Below are 19,719 nucleotides of genomic sequence, written 5' to 3'. Positions count from 1 at the left end.
GGACAGCGACGTGACCACGGCAGAACGGCCAGCAGCGAGATCAACCCCGAGATCTTCAATACACCGACATGTACGTCGCAGAGGAGCAGCATTATGACACGTCCCTTGACCAGGAATATGCTCACACATACTCTCTTGAAGCTCAAGTGCACAGCATCGCCGCATCCAGTCAGGCAAAACGTTACTTCACAAACCTATCACTTTCTGCGACAGGCTCTAAATTCGCACAGGTCAAATTTCAGATTGACACTGCAGCTACGTGCAACACAATGTCACTGAGCACACTGCGCGCATATTTACCAGATGCCAAGCTCCAACGCTCCCCTTACCGTCTATATCCGTATGGCAACTCCAAACCTCTGGAACCTGAAGGCCAGTTTGAACTTTTATGTGAAAGGAAGAATCAGTACGAAACCCTGACCTTTCAAGTCCTACCGGACTCCTGCATTGGCTCCAAGCCTGCCCTCCTCTCGGGGAGCGACAGCGAAAGGCTAGGACTTATCAGCGTTAACGCAGACGATATACATTCCCTGGACTCAGCAGTAGACCACCTCTCCAGTATGCAGAACGAAACCCCCCCCCCCCCCTCCCCCGTGCTTACAGGCCTCCTGCCCGCTAGTTGATGTCAGCGCAAAGCAGCAAACAGGATCAATCCCAGAACCACCGAGGGCCATGTCATGTAACCACCTTCAGCAGATCCATGAGACTTCAGCAGACCCGTGCAATTCACCACCCTTACCCACAAGGCCAGTTAAAGTTCCCCCAAACCGACAACTTCCACCACCGGGTCAGCTACAGAAGGAACATGTACTAGACCAGTACGCTGACGCTTTCGAGGGCCTTGGTCACCTAGGCCCACCTGTTCACGTTTAAACAGACGAGAGTGTTCAACCTGTTCAGATGCCAGTTCACAGAATCCCAGTAGCGAAGAGAGAGCAAGAGAAACAAGCCTTGGACCGTTATGTTGAACAAGGGGTCATCACCAAAGTAAACGAGCCGACCGCCTGGTGCTCAAATGAGCTCATCCATGAAACACCAAAGAAATTCAGAATATGCATCGACCCAAGCCAGACAGTAAACAAGGCCATCCACCGCCCAAAATCTCAGATGTCGACACTAAATGAACAGCTTCACAAATTTAGTGCAGCAAAATGTTTCTCTCTGGTTGACGTCAAAGAGGGCTTTCTTCACATACCCCTTGATGAGAAGTCATCATGGATGACCACCATGCACACATCATACGGCAGGTACCGATGGCTTCGCTTACCATTTGGCATCACAAGCGCCCCTGAAGAATTCCAAATGAGATTGACGTCCGCCCTGGAAGGCCTAGAAGGCATCATTTGTATTGCTGATGATATCCTAGTATTTGGTGAGGGCCACAGCTATGAGGAAGCTCAACAAGGGATGAACTGTCCGTGCAAAATGGCATCATCTACAAAGGCTCACAGGTTATGGTACCCCACTCGATGCACAAAGAGATGCTCGGAAAAATCCACGCCAACCACTTTGGCGCGGAATCAAACATACGTATGGCACGTGAAGTGCTGTTTTGGCCAGGGATGAGAAAGTCCATTCAAGACATGTGTGATGCTTGCGGCACCTGTGCCCAATATGGAACATCAGCACCAAAAGAACCAATGAGATCCTTGCCAATACCCAAACGACCTTGGGAAATAGTCAGTCAAGACATCTGTGCGCTTCAAAAGCCAAGCTACCTAGTAACTGTCTGTCATTTTTCAGACTGGATCGAGGTTGACAAGCTAGAAGATACCCTATCTTCAACAGTTATCGAGAAACCAAAAACCCACTTTGCAAGATTCGGCGTTCCAGCGATCTGCCACACTGAAAATGGCTCCCAGTTCATAAGCGAGCAGTACAAGCAGTTCTCCGTGGACTACGGCTTTAAGCACACGACATCATCACCATACCACCCCAAAGGCAACGGCAGGACAGAAGCTGCTGTTAAAGTTGCAGAATCCATGCTAAAGAAGGCCACAGACTTCAACAGTGCGATGCTTAACTACAGGAACACCCCGCCCCAAGGACACACATACTCACCGGCTCAGCGTATGTTCTTACGTCGCACTCAGACTACACTGCCTACCATGGATCAGCTCTTGGCACCTGCCATGATCAACTTCAACATTGTCAAAGAAGACATCGCAAAGAAGAGGCAGGATAGCAAAGCATACTATGACAAGTCAGCGGGTGGAGAGCTAACTCCAATCAACGTGGGAAGTTTCGCCTATGCCAAACCACCGCCCCGTAACCGTGGAAACCCCAGGATCTACGGGGAAGTGACACAAAAAGATAACCAAAGATCCTATTCTATCCGCACATCACATGGCACCACGATAAGAAGAAACAGAGTCCAGCTTAAACCAGCAGCAGCACCACCCACTCACTGCCTCCAGCCTACAGCCAGACCGGCTTCTAAGGGTACAACACCTAATGCAACCCCCTTGCTGGACTCCATACAGCAAGCATGTGTCAATCCACAAGATCAACCAACAGCACCAGCTGGCAGCTCCAGCCACCAAATTCAGCAACACGACCCAGCCAACTCGCGTACCCAGAAACCCCATGAGGAGGAGAACCAGACAGCAGAACCAACATTAGCACCAAAGGAACCTTCCTGCACCCCACTTAAGCAGACCAGATATGGGAGAATAATCAAACCACCAGCAAAACTAGGAGACTTTGTCGTAAACTAGGCTCTCTTTATATAGGGACTAAGAACACTTTGAACAGTTTGTTGGAAACTTGTTAGTCGACTTTCATATAGTCTATCAGTATATTGTCGCCGGCATGCATATAGTTAGTTTTTTTTCTTCTTTCAAAGGGGGGAGATGTTGGTCAGCGGACTTGCGAAGGTCTTTAGACTCCCGTATGTTTGTAGCTAGCACGTTGTTGTAGTCGGCCATCTTGGATTGTGAAACGATTAAAGGATAATTCTGTTGTCAATACTGGCCTCCAGACTGTTTAACTTAACAAGAAATCGCCGCGTAAACACAAAAGCAAAATACTTCCGTGCAGTTAGAATGGAACACTACAATGTATAAACGAAAGAGACTAATTATACATGATGGGGTCTATTAGATTTAGTTGACAGAAATTTTTAATTCTTATAATACAAATGGACACTGTGAGCAAGAGGCCTAAAGGCTTGCTCGCGCGTATCGTATGTCGTTTATCAGTGATATCACACTACAGTATAACGCAATATTTGTTGAGACAACATGGGGAAATCTAAAAAAAGTATAAAAATATAAAATAAAATATTACTGTTGTTCAATTGAGAAAATCTACGAAGAAAATGTATTATTTGCATCCTTGGTCTGTGAATTCATAACAGCTATACAATCACTAATAAGCTTCTTATGTTTAAAAAATGTAAGCTGCAGTTGGATAACAGTTTTTTCACACACAAGGTGTCAGCTACTTTTATTTACTTTAAGTTTTTACTCAAAATTATGTAAGACCCCTTGTGAAACGCCATCGCTTCTTCATGCATCGCGTGCCATTTATTTTTCGAGCCAGGCCCGCAAAACGAGATTATGGAGCGCCGCTTTTAGGGCTGCCATTCCAAATTTCCGAACAACGGGATTGGCCAACCTCGTCCCCAGGGTCTTCTCCCCGACGATTTTCAATTTGAAAAGCGGAGAAGACCCTGGGGATTAAGCAGATGTAATACAGATTAGAGACCTCGATCTCGTGTGTTTTACTACCAAAGGTGGCAGTAACTTAGCAAAGGGGTATTTCGTTTGCAAGAAAAGTGTAAGGAAAAATCTGTTTTAAAGGGTTTTTTTTACAAGAAACGAAATTATGGCTATTTTTCAACGCAAAGAAACTTTCAATCAACTGGGTGAGACATATTTTCGAGTTGCAAAATCACCAGCAAGCATTGTGTCAAGAATCGGAAATAGAACTGAATTTTTTTTTTCCGGGAGCCATTTATACTTGTTACAAACCACCACTAACACTTCTCCCCAAGCAATATTTTATTTATGAAAACGCATTACTGTTACCGAAAATTACAACAAAGAAGATGATCCTCGTGAATAACATGTCTCTCGCTCATTATGAGGTGGAATATGGATTAGAATAAGTAACACAGATAAAGAACAGTGCTTTTAATTGAAACAATTAAGTGCAAAATTACGGACAGCAAATAAGAAGTTTTAATAAAAGATGACCAAAGCTTATCACAATCTTCTGCTGTTGCGTAAAAACACAAAATATATCTATTTTTTATCTATACTACAATGAAGCATTCTATTATGACAGACACAGATAGATGAGAAGGTGAAAATTAAATAAAGTGAAACAGAAGAAGAGAAAGACATGAAAACTTCACTATTCGAATCCTATTGTCATATTGTGTGCCTAAAGATTTATTACAAAAACAAACACGATACAAAGGAATAAAGGATTTTCAACAGGTGGCGCAGTAAGTGTGTAAGTACTAAATTACAAAGATAATGTCCGTGTCAGAAAAAGTATACTAAGGTAAAGTCAAGAAACTGATCAGTAAAGAACATATTCAACTGATATTTTTAAATGAATAAAATCTAAAAAAGGAAACGTTAAGAGAGCTAAAGACTTATTTTGCGCACTTTGAAGTGATACTTGTCAAAATAATACTGAACATAAAAAAAAATAATCTTACACATCATCTGCCCGATCTTCATTGTAGACTGTTCTGGTTCACTTTCAGCTTACGAGATTACTTATTTATAGATTATTTGCACTTAAAAAACAAAACAGTAAGTCCTATAAATATTCAAATCTCCTCTGGCGTTTTGCAGACAAAAATGATTTCAAAACAATATACAATACAAGCGCGTGCTGTTTGGTACAGTGAGCTTTTAACTCTCTTGTCCGCTACCAGCTGCGTTCGTTCACTGACGCCGCTATCTTGTGGCTTTACATAAAAACTCTTGTGATACATGGCTCTTCCTCGTGCGCTTGTGGTTTTCTTGTCGCTTTTCACTACTTCTGAGGCGTTTTTCTCGTCTGCAACGCTAGAGCTTGATCAAGAGAGTGCACTCAACACTCTTGACCATGGGATTATCACAAAAATTGGACTCTTACGATGTATGGTAGAATTCTTCAAGGATAATCCGCAATACATCGACGAAGAAATGGCTACAAAATTTGAGGATTTACAGAAAAATGTGATCGCAGCAGATAATCCTAGTGGGGTTCAAAACCTGTTCAGTGTGATGATGCCCAGAATGCGTCTACAAAACGCTATAGCTGAGATACAAAGCTCAAATGTGGAAATAAATTCAGCGCCTTTCAAGAGCGTCGCTGCCGCTCATTTTAGCGGAGAGCAGATTAAGGAAGGAACAAAGCGACTGTCAGAGTTAAAATCACGAATAGTAACATCGTTGTTGAAAGGCGTCAAATTTGAACACGCTCGACAACTTACTGGTCAATATTTACACACGCTACAAGACTTTTACAGCCACACGAACTGGGTCGAACTCGGAAATCAATTTCGAAAGTTCCACACTTTAACAAATCCAGCAAATTTGATTTCGTCAGAATATGTTGCAAAACCAAACGAAGCAACCTGCATTTCCTGCCCGCTGACAACCGAACAGAAAGATAACTGCGATAACAACTTGATAATACAGAAAATAACCAGTGGATATTACGGAGGGCAAGACATTTCAAAGCCGACGAATATCAGCAAATGTGGTCATGGCGGAATTCTCGACAGTAGTCGCGATCAAGGTGCAAGTGGTGGAATAAATAAAGAATCAGCGTCAAGAAAATGGTCTCCTCACTACAAGTAAGTGAAACCACTCACTGATATTTATATTTGAAAATTGAAACTTTTCTTCTTACGAAACAGCGAATCGTACAATTTTGTTTGCCGTTTTTTTTCTATCACTAGCTCTAGAAATGTACACAAAGCAAGCTGGCAAAATGCACCTAAACATGACAAATTATTTTCATTTTACAAATAGAAATTCCGAAGTCTCCTTCATTCTTAGTGAATTTAAATATGCAATGCTGAATAGTGAATTAATTTATTTACGAACTTTGAAAGCCAATGAACTCTCCTCGAACACATATAAGAATCAAAAATTAGCTTTTGCTAAGCAATGATCCACTGAGCATTGAACGAAAATTAAAGCCAAACAGAGAACATATAAATAATTAAGCATGAACGCCCCGCGTCTGCAAATTTTTAATATCAAGAAACAAAAGCTGAAGCCAAAACAAAGAATTTTGGGAGTGTTTCCTTTGAAATGAATATTTTGGCGTGTTGGGTTTATTATAATGCCAACATGCGTTCATGACTTATTTGTCCTCATGTAACCAAATAACATAGTTTTTTTTGGTTTTGTATTGTATTTTTCAACCTATTTTTGCTGCAAGGTCTTTCAGACAAGATATTTGAAGTTTTTAAAAGGATTATTACGAAATTGGGCAAGGACATTTAACAGCTGTACAGAAGCTATCCGCAAGACGTTGAGAAAACGTAAATTAAAAGCTACAAATTTAAATTTATAACAGCCATGAAGCAATTAACCCCTAGATGTGAAGCAGAACCCACCTAAAACCCAGTAAATTGAACTAAGAAAGCCACTGCATATTTCTATGAATTTCAGTGAGTGATGTTAGAAGTAATCTGCTTGCAATTATTTTAATGGATTTTAGTTTAAAAGCAACGTCAATATGGATAAAAAATTGACAATGTAAAAAGCGCGAAGGCATATTTGTATTTCTTTTTTTAATATTGGGTAGTATGATCTACAAAACATTCTCACAAAACAATTGGCTCAGCAATTTGAGAAATATCCTGCAGGCCTAATAAAATCCAAAAACGAGTGAACACCAGTGAAAATGTAAAAGCTGCGTAAACAATAATAGAAATTTGAAATACCATCAAAAAAGGAGTTTCAATAAAAGCGATTAGCTGATTCCTTTATCGATAGTGAAAAACTGCTTCCCCCGGTACACGAGATAAAGGTTATCCCTTTCTTCCACCAAAATTGAAACGAACTATAATTTCAACCACAAAACGACTAGTAAAACGTGTGTAAACAAATGATACGCATCAACTTGTCTCTAAAAGCCCCATTTTATCTCACTTGCCGAGAAGCGCGAGAAGCGATAACTACGATTTTTGGATGCAAGCAAATGCCATCGTTCTTTGATATCAAACTCTGCATTCGGGTTTATGCACTGTTTGAATTTGATTGGAAATACAAGAGCTTTAAATGTAGAAATTCATCATTCATCGTTCCACATAATTTGTATTCATGCCCACTTTAGTGGGTAAACTTTTCGTTTGAAATTTCCATATCACTTATATTTACATTACCGTGTATCGCTGTTTATCATACCAACTCAGACAGCAGAGAGAGCTATTAACAAAATCAGCCAATCACATACTTTATTGCCGGAATAACGTTTTGTTATTATTGGACCGGAAGAGTTCTTACACAGTTATTGCTTAAAATGCAAATGGTATTCGCTAGCCAGTTTAGCCAAGGACGCGTATTACTTTTAAAACACAAGTCTCGTAATTCCCGTATTAACCAAGGATGCGCGGGACTGGACTGGGAGGATGGACTATTTTGTGAAAAGGTGCCTTCGACTGTCTTTTTTTCACTGCGCGAAGTCAGCGTTATGATTGTTAGTAGGCTCCAAGATCGTTCGTTTTTACTTTGTGTCGATAGAGTTACCCGAATAGATTGCTTATCGAAAAATAAATCGGAATCTATCTGTCCGCGCTTGTTAGCGCGCGTAGCGCACTACATCGACAAAATATATGAAATGGCACGGAACAAGCGACTCGTGTCACTTGCAGGAAATCGATTCTGGCTGGCGCTTTTTTGCCGCGAAAAATGATACACTAACACGCGCAAATAACTATATCGACTCAAAGAAAAAAATGAGCGACTTGGAGCAAGTTTAAGCGCGTTATTACTTAGCTATACAATCGATCGGTGTCATAACACCAGTTTAATAATGTCCACATTAAATAAACATTGTCATTGTGATACTACCAACGAGTGCAGTATCAGTGAAAAATGAATAATAAAACAATACTAAATATGATTTGACGAAAAGAGAAATTTAAGTAGCCAATTATATATTCATGACAAACGAAAAAGTCTTGTATGTTTATATCACTTTGAACCGCTACTTTGTTTGGCTTCTTTTACATATACAAACCATCATCATCATCATCATCATCATCATTATCATCATCATCATCATTGTTGTTGTAAATATTACTATTGCTATCCGACCCGTTATAAACCTGTTTGTACACCATATCATTTTTGCTGCCAGACTCCACACAGTGGCTGCTGAACATGCCATAGAAGCTACAAAGCAGTTTTTTGAGGACCTGCGTACTACTGTTGGTGATGAGAGATTTGCGCGTTTCCTGAATCTTCAAGCAGTAAGAACATTAGCTCTTGTCATAGATGACACCGGTAGCATGGGAGGTTGGTCTGATTTTATTTTCAATTTAGTAATGATAGTAATACCTCAAAGGCCCCGTGTCTACCTAAAAGCAATGGGCGCTTTGAAAGATTAAGAACGATGGAACTTTGGATAGATTTATATATTTTGATTTAATCTCAAGAGGAAGTATAAACCATTTTAGTTATTATTTAACAATTATTTATTCACAATTCAAATTGCGCACGCTTAAGTCATTCTGGAGCGGGACCTCCTCTAGAATTAAAAATAATAATAATAATACCTTAAGGCATTAATTTAAAATAATTAAGAATACTTTTAAACTACAGTTGAAAAATAAAGAGTAGTTTAAAACTATTCTTAATTTAATCAATTCATACTTTTTTATTTTCTGTTTGACAGAGGAGATCAAGTCTGTGAGGAAATTATCTACCGACTTTGTGCAGAACACAAAGGATTCCGCGGGCAATACGGCTTTTGTTTATATCCTTGTTCCATTTAACGACCCAAGTGAGTAACAATGGTGCAGTCAATTTTAATATTTTTATATTTATTTTCCTTAGTGTCATCGGTGTCGATAAAAAATTGGCAATAAAGCAAACTAGAGAAATTCGTGGCCATAAGTTACTTTCACTTAAGTTACTTTCTTACTGAGTGTGATTAAATATTAAAATATTTCCATGAGCCGTAGCTGAGTCTACCTGCAATAATTAGTAGAGATACAACGACAGCTATGATACTATTAATCATTCATTATCCTCAAAGGAGTGGGCCCTGTCACGGTAACAAGTAACCCGGAAGAAGTTCTTCAAGCCGTTAACTCTCTTAAAGCCAACAGAGGAGGCGACTGCCCTGAGCTAGGGATGACGGGATTGTATCAAGCGCTTCTTCAAAGTGTGCAGGACTCTGTTATTTACTTCTTCTCAGATGCTGACGCCAAAGATTTAAACTTAGCTCAAGTAGTTCTTATCCTGGCTAAACAAAAGAGAGTGAAGATAAACTTTATATTAAGTGGACGTTGCTCATATAGACGAAAACGAAGAGAAGCACACCTCGGATCCCAAACTCTGTACCAAAGCTTAGCCGCAGCCACTGGTGGTCAGGTCCTTCAGACCAAAAAGAACAAAGTCTCGGTTCTTGTGGACATTATTGGCTCCAAAACTTCACGTGGTGACTCCGCAGATCTCACCGAGGTGAAAACATTTACTGTGTTCGACCGAACAGCTGAAATTATTATTACGTAATTTCATTATTTGAACACTTGGTTATTTGCCCATGCTTTCCCTGTTTTATGCAGAAGCATATCACTGGCCTATCGTACCTTTGTTTGCTGTGCAGATTGTTTACAAGTGCTTGAATATAAATTTACCATAATTCCTGTTTCCGCCAAACCATTCCCCGCTTTACAGTTGAAAAGTTACTAAATCCACTTAAAGCTTTTACGTCCAGCATGCCATTATGACACATTATTGACCTGAGTCAAACCATCAAATTGTACATTTCAGGTGATTCTGTTGCACGCGAGGAGCGACTCTAAAGAGAAGTTCCAAGACATGCAGTTTTCAATTGATATGGATAGTACCCTACATGATGTAATGATAGTGCTGTCTGCAGAAGATGATCTTGGCATTACTTTGTTAAATCCAACCGGTAAGATATGTCCCAGTACGGGTTTTATAAGTAAAACTAGTAAAAACAGGACTGTAAATGGCTGTTTAGTTCGTAAGTTTAGTTATAAATTGAAAAGCAGACAGGACAAAAACTATACGTATTAAAACATAATCTATCACTGGCTTGGTTTTATTCTGAGAACTTTCAAGTCATAAGAGTTAAAACCAACAGAGGTCAGGAAAAAGCCAAAAGGTCAAAAGCCAACAGGTCTTTTCAAGTCATTAGACTTGAAAGTAGTAAGTACCTTTAACGCACAAAACAAGTTAAACCATACTTCAGAGTAAAAATATTTGGGAATGTTTAAGGTTAATTATAAATTACCAACTTCAAACATATTACTTAAAAAATCTTTTAAAATATGACATTCAGGTTGCCTGACTGGTCAGTTTCCAGAATAAACGACAATTCTTGTGAAAATAACCATTGAACCAAAGCGTGCGTGTTCCATTTACTTATTACTACCAGTTTCAAGCCTTGCGTCCATTTGTAACCTGGAGTTTCATGTGCTTTGATTCGATTCTGGTAAATAGATGAAACACGCCGAGCAGAAAAAATTCAATCGAATTTCTGTTCTGCGGGGTCTTTTCGGACATTTGCACAAACCGTCGACCAACCGGTTTTTTGCTATGTAGACAGTAAACAGCATCACTTATAACATTTCTTGTCAATTCATGGTTCATTCATTTAACTCACTCTTTTAAAGACAACCAGCCCTTAACAGCAACGATTCACAGTCAATTTGACCATATCCACGTGACTGAAGTCGGGAATTTCCAGGGTGGACCGCTACTGATTCACGTGCGGTGCACTGGACCCTACAGTCTTCAGGTCACTGCACGAAGTGCTCTTGACTTTACCTATCAGCTTTCTTCAGTTGAAAATCTGGACACGGGTGAAAGCAAGCTCTTACTCGGTAGCCCTGTTAAAGGTAAGTGGGCAGTGAATAGAGAAAGTCTATAATGGCGGAAGTTATTTTTAGGTAATTCTTATTCGTCACGGGACTTCAACTCCTGTCCGTAACACCGTGTCCGCAAGGCGGGAGTTGACTGTAGACTCTACTTCGTTCCTAATAAATCGAAGCCACTGTGATTCTTATTATTCTTACATCACAGAGGTACCGGTTAAAGGTATACCCCTGCACAGTCATGCATCAGTTTTTTTAAAATTAACAAATTTCGTCAACGTTGTGAAAAAGGGGACACCCGTAGACCAATTTTTGCAGCGGGAAATTCACAAATGATTATTTTAAAGTACACGTACCCATAACAGTTGGTGTTTTTTTTTTTCGCAGGTCAAACGTTGCTGCTAAACTTGGCCTTCACCAAACCAGAGTTAATTAAAGAGGTCACTTCACTGTCGCTATTGAACTCAAATGGTACAGTCATGGAGTCATTCAAAGTAGAAAAGGGCCAAGGAGTTTACAGCGGGTCATTCCACGTTCTCTTTACTCCTTCGTCTGAAAGATTCCGCTTTCAGCTGACTGGCAAAACAACTGACGGTAAAAACCTACGGAGAGTAAAACCTACAGAAATCAAAATAGAAGAAGTTCAGCTTGACTTTAACTATCGATCGCTCAACAACTCAAGAACACTTTTTCCTGCCATTACTAGTAAGATACCTTTAAAAATTACAAATACGGGCAACTCCCAGAACTTTACATTGAAAGCAATGGATGACCTTGGATTCATAAAGTCATTGGTACCTAGTTACCGATTCGTTGCTGCGAATGATACCGCTGAATTTTCATTAGTAGTGAGGGCGCCAGCTAATGCCAGTTTTGGAGAAACAAGTACTGTTGCTGTATATGCAACACCGACATCCAGTGACAAGACATCTAACTACATGGTGTTTTATGTTAGTGTAATAACAAAGGTAATTGTGAGCAGTTCATCGGGGCCTTTCAACGGAACTTTTCCTAACGGTTTGGGGCTAATCAAAGCTATTCCGCTTACGACACCAATAAACAAGCGAATATAGCTATCACTCGCCTAAACGAACAAAACTAAAACTGCCGCATTCCCATCAGTGCACCGCCGACCGGTTAGCTCAGTTGGTAGAGCGACGGACTACAGTGCGGGAGGTCTCGGGTTCTAGTCCCGACCGGACCAACACTCGGGTCTTAAAATAACTGAGGAGAATATGCTGCCTTTGCAATACATCTGCAATGGTTGATTTCTAGTCTTCTCGGATGGACGATACCGTAGGCCCCGTCTCCTGCATCTTCAGTGTTATGGTCAGCAGGGGACGTAAGAACCCACACGCTTATCGTAAAGAGTAGGGCATGGAGTTCCCGGTGTTGTGGTCTGGTCTTTGCCCGTTGTATTGTGCTTACTGTGAATGCTCGGAGATATTAACTGTATAAGCTACTCTTCAATCCGAGGGTAAACAAAGTGATGATGATGATGAGTGCAACCAACAAACGATCAAATGTATTGATACTAAATCAGCCAACTTTTACACGGAACCTTCACTTATGAAAGTTTTGGTCCTTGTCAAATAATTCATGTTAGGAGCATTCTGAACGAAAGAGCACTGAAAGAAAGATTTTATTACGCTATTCAGTATTACAAGTGTCGTTAATTGATTTCAAATAAGAAAGATAACTTATCATTATTTAAATAACCTCTCAGGAATAAACGATATTTGCGTGGTTCAGCAAGCATGTGTAAATATAAAAATCTAACCCTAGTATTCTTTGTCTCCACTTTGCTCAGCGGTTGCAAGAATAGTGGTATCATTAAAAACAAACATTAGATGATTATCAAAGAAAGCTTTTCTGGTTTTGCTTTCAGGAAGACGACAACTCTCCACCAAAATGTGAAGTCAATAATCACACGACACCGTGCGACGCTGTGTACAATCTACCCAAGTGTTCAAATATAACATGGACATCGCACACAAACATACTTGACTTTGGAAAAGGGCTTCTAACAATAACAGCAAAGAATTCTCAAATTGGACAACTAAATGGTAAGAATGGTTGAGTTATAACGAGGTCAAAATAGTCAACATTAGTTCATAAAATGCTTAATCTGTAGTACCGTATTTTCTCGATTAAACGCCGGGTACCGAATAAACGCTGGGTCTCCAAGGTGGAGTTGAAAATAGGCGCCTCAGGTTTTTTATTTTAGGAATAATAAGCTATAGGGTATAATAGCAAAATACATATTTGTCAAAAGAAATGTATAACAACCTTTGCCCAATGAAAACGAGGCTCGAATAAACTGCTGGAATCAAATAAAGGCCGGGTCCACCCGGCTAAGTTTGAAATAAACGCCCGGGGGGCGTTAAATTGGAGAAAATACGGTAAATATCAAATCACTGTTCTGTTTCTTTTCTTTACTCTTCTGTTCATAAGTAGATCTGTCCTGTTGTTAGCCCCGGCAGTCTAGTGTGAAATGATAATCAAGCCACAATTTTTAAAACTGAGTTAGGATAAGTTTTAAATCTGGTCCGCTAATAAAGGATAAGTAGTAGACCGTATCTGTTCGCTTCACTTAAAAAATAATGTCTGTGTTTCTTTGCCAACAGTTGCTCCTTTTACAGCCGGAATATCTAACAAATCCGTACCAGCCTTGTACACGTCTACATGTTGTCATCCTACAGCCAGCATAATAGCAGTTGATCAACTCGGCAACACGGGTGTCTGTGAGTTAAGCGCAGTAACACAAGTTGTTAACATTAAAGCTGACACTAAATACACCAAACTGAATGTCACCGTGGGAGAAACGTCCAAGCTTGAATTCAATATCACAAATATGGGAACTAAAAACGTGTTTACCTTACAGTTATCTGAGAGCGAGTATTACATTGGTTATGTGACACCTCTAAACTTGAAAATTGATCATGGAGAATTAGTCAGATGCGAAGTTGTTCTGACAGGAACAAGGGAAACTGGGTCTAATAAGACAACACTTGAAGTTGAAGCTGTACTGGTGAAGAGAGAACCAACTGCTAAAGACATGCTTTTATTGAAAACGGACGTGATTGTACAGGCAAGACAAGTTGACAGGCCCAAACCTTCACTTGGATGGAACATTGCAGCTGATATAGATCCTAAACCATTGCTTATCATCCAGTATGGAGTGAAGGCAGTGCTCAAATTTACGGTGACAAATAATGGCTTGGCTGGAACATTTTATTTTAAGGTGTGTTTCTACCTTCCAACATGCTTCTGGTGAAAACCGGAGTATATATGTATTGGTTGTGCTCACTTGTTCACGAATTAATCCAATTAATCCAATTCAATCCCCACTCTTCACACATTTGTCGCAACCAGGGCCGAAGCTAGTAACAGGCGAACCGAGGCACTTGTTTCGGTAAAAATGTTAAATTTATTATATCATTTTTTTCTGCACAAATGCGGGTAAAAAAAATTCCCAGTTGATGCGTGACACTTTAAAAATAGTTATGTTGCAAAAAGTGTCATTTTGTGTAGTTTACACAAACACAAACGTTTTAGGCATAGCCCTTCTTCGGTGTGAAACCGTTACAACACTCCATTTTCTTATGTTGTAGCGATTTCACACTGAAGAAGGGCTATGCCCGAAACGTTTGTGTTTGTGTAAACTACAAAATGACGCTTTTTTCACCATTTTTTAGTTTTTTTGTTTATAGTATTTTTTCATGTTTTGAGTAAGAGGCTATGCATTACTTGTAAGTAGGTTAATATGAAAAAATGTTTCTTTTTCTGATGTTGCCCTTAAAATGGACTTTCCGGGCCTTCTAGATTTTGGCGCTTTCTGAACTTCCTAATTGCCTCGGTTGTCAGAAAAGTCTGGCTACGGACCTGGCAGCTATTTTCCTGTCGTATTATACGGTCCGTTCTTTGTTATTTTTTTTTTAAACACGAAGACGTGCTATGACAGGCAGTTTTCTTACATTAGGCCTAGGAATACAAGGCAACTTCAAATTAGAAGTCAAAGAAATGATGAACTCCCAAGAAATTATTCCACACCAAGCACATAGTGCTTCGCTATCCAATAATGATCATAAAGATGAAAGAAATGACCAACGATCGATCAAACGATTAACGAAAAGTTTTAAAATTGTTCCCTAGATTATTAACTGATATTTCTATGAAATATTGCCTTTCAGTCGTCGCCTTCAACTGTCGTCTCAACCCGGTTTACGCCAAATCCAGTCTACCTCAACAACAGTGAGACAGCCTTGCTTAAGCTTGAAATTGACGCTAAACAAAACCGTCTTCAAGAAGATAAGATGTTGGTCACTGTGACACCACATTCGAGTACCAAAGAAACAAGACTTTTTAGCAGAAATGTCAAAGTCATTGCAAAGGAGGAAACCCGATCCCACGCCCTCAAGAGCCTGGTACCGAGTGGTAAGGTGGTAATAAGTGCTGGCGCCACAGTCAGAGTCAACTTCACTGTCATAAATGTTGGTCAAGCTGGAGAATTCAACTTCAAGGTAAGCCGCCTGTTCAACATGTCAGTTATATTTGCCGAGGAGCTTTTTTTCTCAATAAATATTTTGTATTCCTCCAGGCTGCATACCCTTACTTTCCTTACATTTCAATTACAGTTGATTGGTCAAGTTATTGGTAATAACCCTTAATCGAAGCTCGACAAAACAATTAAATCATCGGCTTGCTTACTACTCAAATGTGTTGTAATGTTCGAGTTCATTTTTATGCATTGCATTTCCTTTATATGGTGTTTTAAGCAAATAAGTATTGTCCAGTGAACATGGATTGCATTGTATTGTGTTCAAGAAGCCTAAGAATGTGGGTGTCATATTGTGGCTTACATGTTATGAAATTACTCAGTGGTATGCCCTGGCGAGAACAGTTCCGAGAACTGTGTCTCATCTAATTTGAGATGTGAGAACGAGATTAGTACTGTAAAAGAGAACCACAAACAGGAAATTGCATTACGAACACAAAATACCATCGCCCTGATCACCGATTCAAGTGTCCGTAATAATTTGTTCCCTGAGGCCGAGATTTAGTGTCCGTTGTCCGTATAAGAGATGGTCCGTATTATAGAGGTTTTTTCTAAAGAAAATGTATGCGAATTTTGTTAGGATATCGAAGATTGTCCATAATAGAGAGGTGTCCGTACGGGGTTGTTGATCGTTGTTCGACTGTACCATCAAAAACTTCTGTCTCGCGACGGAGAAGAAGTTTACCTTGAGCCCTATTAGATTGAGCCCTGATTATCTTGAGCCAATATACCTTGAAAGTACAATTGTAACCGCTACTTCAGCGTATACCAGGAGTAAAACCTCAAACTCGACCTTGGTTAGCCAAATCAGAATATGATGCATTTTTGTTTGTCTTACAAAAAATACCAACGTGACGCTTTATTCATCTTGGACGTTTTCGGATTTGTACTTGGTGTTAATTTTTTACCTGCAGCATTGCGATGCTGAACATTTCGAGTTACTTAATACTTAAAGCTGTCAATAAAGTCAAAAGTGACGTCATAGCGGTGACCTCTACTGATAATACGGACACCTCTCTAATACGGATATTTTGCTCTGTCCCTTCGGTGTCCGTATTAGACAGTTTCAACTGTACTTCAAAGAGTATCGTGACGTTAGATCTCCGATCTGGATTCCTACTATGGAGAAAATTGCCTCATTCCTCCTCCTTAAACCTCGTCATTCGCACTATCCCCCTTTAACGTGTCTCCTTTCTATCGTGCCTGTTACAGTGTCATACTACGTTTTCAACTTTTGGCTGGTGGTCTTCTGGATAGAACATTCACGTTTTCAGGACTCAAGAGCAAGGCACTTACACTTTATTTTTGACTTTAAGGAGGCTCGATGTAGTTTTTTTAGCCGAAGGGTAGTTGTTTCGAAAATTAAAATTATCTAGGAAGCCAGTGTTCGATTTTTGCCAAAATACACCATAATGATCAAATATGACCAAATTTTAATTTTTTACCCGTCACATAGTCAAAGGTTACCATAGCAACGGTTGACGTTTTCTTTTGTTCTCAAACAAGCTTGATTTTCTCGAAATCTAGATTGTCTCTTGGTGTTTATTTTTTGATATGTTAAAGTTCAGTTGATTGACTAACTGTTAACGAAATTTTAGAAAAATCTGTAAGAGCGTTTTCAAGTAAATCAAGAATGAAATTTTCAGAAAAACACCGTTTTAATATAAAATAGGCGCTTTAAAATTGCGTCGTATTATTTTAGCACAGTTACTCTCACTGAAATACAAATACTTACACCATCAAAGACCATTAACTAATTTGATCATTATGGTGTATGTTGGCAAAAATCGAACGGTGGCTTCCTAGATAATTTTAATTTTCAAAACAACCACCCTTCGGCTACAAAAACTACATCGAGCCTCCTTAAAAGTGTGCATCCTTGCTGTGCATTCGGTCTTTGAATGGTTTCCCACTCAACACTCCTTTACATTCAAGAGAGTTCAGATTGCCTTGAAAAACTTTGCCAGATTGGTACTCTTGATTTCCCGCACTTGAACAACACTTCCGCTGAAACGTAACGATGTGACATTCAACCTTATTGATGTATGTTTGCTCAAAGCTACGGGGTATACCTTGGTGTTCAGCAGAAACGAGTGCTGGTCAACAACTGTGCTATGCTTTGGGTATCATTTATTGTCGTTAGGATCCTTCGTTTTACGTCATGTGGTGATCCGGTAGCGTATCCGCAACATCAAGGCACTACCAAGCTACAGCATTCACTAGAGAACGATTGGGTTCTTGATGTCCCGGTGCATCTCAAATTTACCATTGGAAAATTACCATTGTAAATTCCCAGTGGTTCTGATAGCTTTCTGAACGGTTTCGTTGGCCGCCCACTAGGTGATATTTTTCATACGTACCCGGCCGAGTCTGAAATGCATGATGAAGCATTCTCGTCCCCATAGCCCTTTCGTTTCTCTTAGCCGGCTTGGCACGAGAAAACGGAGGGCACTGGGGACATAGGATTTTTGAATTAATTCGAATTTTTTTGATTGGCTGTTTGGAACAAAGAATTGCTAAACGGAAGTCAAAAACATAACGACTCTCTCATACATTCTTTTGAAACGTCATGACTGCATACATGAAGACCGGAAGTCCTAGAATCTAGGACTGGAAATTCTCTGTCCCCAGAGCCCTTCGTTTTCTCGTTCCAAGGCTCAGCCGGCTAAGAGAAACGAAAGGGCTATGGGGACGAGAATGATGATGAAGTGGATAATGGACTGTGTTGCACGCTAATTTTGTTAAGGTTCACTTGTAACTCCACATAGTCAGTGTTAGAAACAATACTGCCTTGGACACTGTGTGGGTTACCACCCAAACTGAGCAAGCAAGCTTGTTTGTAGGCTTGATTTCCAAAGAAACTGGACTCACGCATAGATGGAAAAAGAGCAAAAGGGGTTAATTGTTCATTTACCAAATTTTCTACACCGCTTAATCGGTCACTTTATAAGACTGAGCAACGAATATGGAGGGTTTGGGTTGTTTGACTTGAAGTAATGTTTTAATATCTATTTTTTTAGGTTTCAAGTCCGCCGTCCTTGACAAGCCAGGTTGCTCCAAAGACAGTCTTCCTGAAACAAAATGAGCGAATCTTGGGACATCTGATAGTGAAGTCATCAACGGCTACAGAATCAGGGAACATGCAAGTGAAAGTGACGGCACAATCTACGTTAGCGAAAAAGGAGAAGGCAGATTATCTAATATTCACTCTTGAGATTGTGGTTAACAACAATATCGTAGAGGATGAAATTAAGGAAGAAGAAAAAATAGGATTTATCACAATAATCGGAATTGTGGTGGGTTGTGTGTTATTACTTGCTTTGTTGTTGCTCATAATTTGTTTGTGTTTTAGAAAACGGGGCTCGTGGACTGTATGGAAGTCTAAAACCAAGGCAAAAAAAGAAAGAGTAAAGGTAGAAATATCAAACCAAGACACGAGTGTCGACAAACCCGAGATGGTGTGATACGATAAATACACCAAACAAATCTCTGTATGTCTGGAAAATAGTGACTTTTACTTAATGAAAACCAAGTGCAAGTCAAAATAAAGTTTCAGACATTTCAGTGTCGGTCGGTGTACATACCATCATAACTATTTACAGCAGGACTACAAAACTGTCAAAAGTCAGGATATGTATGCATTTGGGCCATTGTATCGCTTTGGATATTATGTTAAAAACTCATTGTAGATTACACACCACATCACATGGTGCCGGTTCGTCTGTTGATTCCTAGCGATAAACTGGACCAGTTCAATTAGCAAATGGCCTCTGATTTTGGCCACCGTTTGTTCTGTTAACTAGTTTTAAACAAATTAGAATGATATATATTCAGCAACCGATAGTTTGGTGTACAGAACATTGTAAGTTAAATAAATATACAATAAAACGAATCTATTAGTACATACTCAGTGTGTTCTACCTTATTATAGGAATATAACGAAGCATTTTAACAACGCGAACAAAATGTACGCGTAATAAAATTAACGCGAATCGTCGAAAATTTACCTTTACATGCATTTAATTAACGCGAATTCTTGTGTGGTATGTGCTTACATGCAGTTAATTAAGGCGAATTTGATGCGTAGTAATTTTTACAGTAACCTGCGCTATTCAAAAGACAAAACAAC

The 19,719-nt window shown here is 39.7% G+C and overlaps 1 protein-coding gene across 1 annotated transcript; it reads left to right on the top strand.

The window, feature by feature from the left end:
- Nucleotides 1-4,254: 4,254 nt before the first annotated feature.
- On the top strand, nucleotides 4,255-19,492 carry LOC144656058 (von Willebrand factor A domain-containing protein 7-like). The gene is made up of 11 exons (XM_078516281.1): nucleotides 4,255-5,803; nucleotides 8,323-8,480; nucleotides 8,860-8,967; nucleotides 9,223-9,650; nucleotides 9,963-10,107; nucleotides 10,832-11,056; nucleotides 11,420-12,000; nucleotides 12,921-13,098; nucleotides 13,660-14,276; nucleotides 15,226-15,555; nucleotides 18,611-19,492. Exons 1-11 carry the CDS (start codon nucleotides 4,953-4,955, stop codon nucleotides 19,052-19,054), a joined length of 4,065 nt encoding a protein of 1,354 aa, XP_078372407.1. The 5' UTR covers nucleotides 4,255-4,952; the 3' UTR covers nucleotides 19,055-19,492.
- The last annotated feature ends 227 nt before the right edge of the window (nucleotides 19,493-19,719 follow it).

Source organism: Oculina patagonica, chromosome 6 (genome assembly GCF_052425735.1).
Source record: "Oculina patagonica isolate OP01 chromosome 6, crgOcupat, whole genome shotgun sequence".
NCBI lineage: Eukaryota > Metazoa > Cnidaria > Anthozoa > Scleractinia > Oculinidae > Oculina > Oculina patagonica.
The sequence above is the reverse complement of the archived record's forward strand: the minus strand, read 5'-3'. Positions and strand labels throughout refer to the sequence as shown.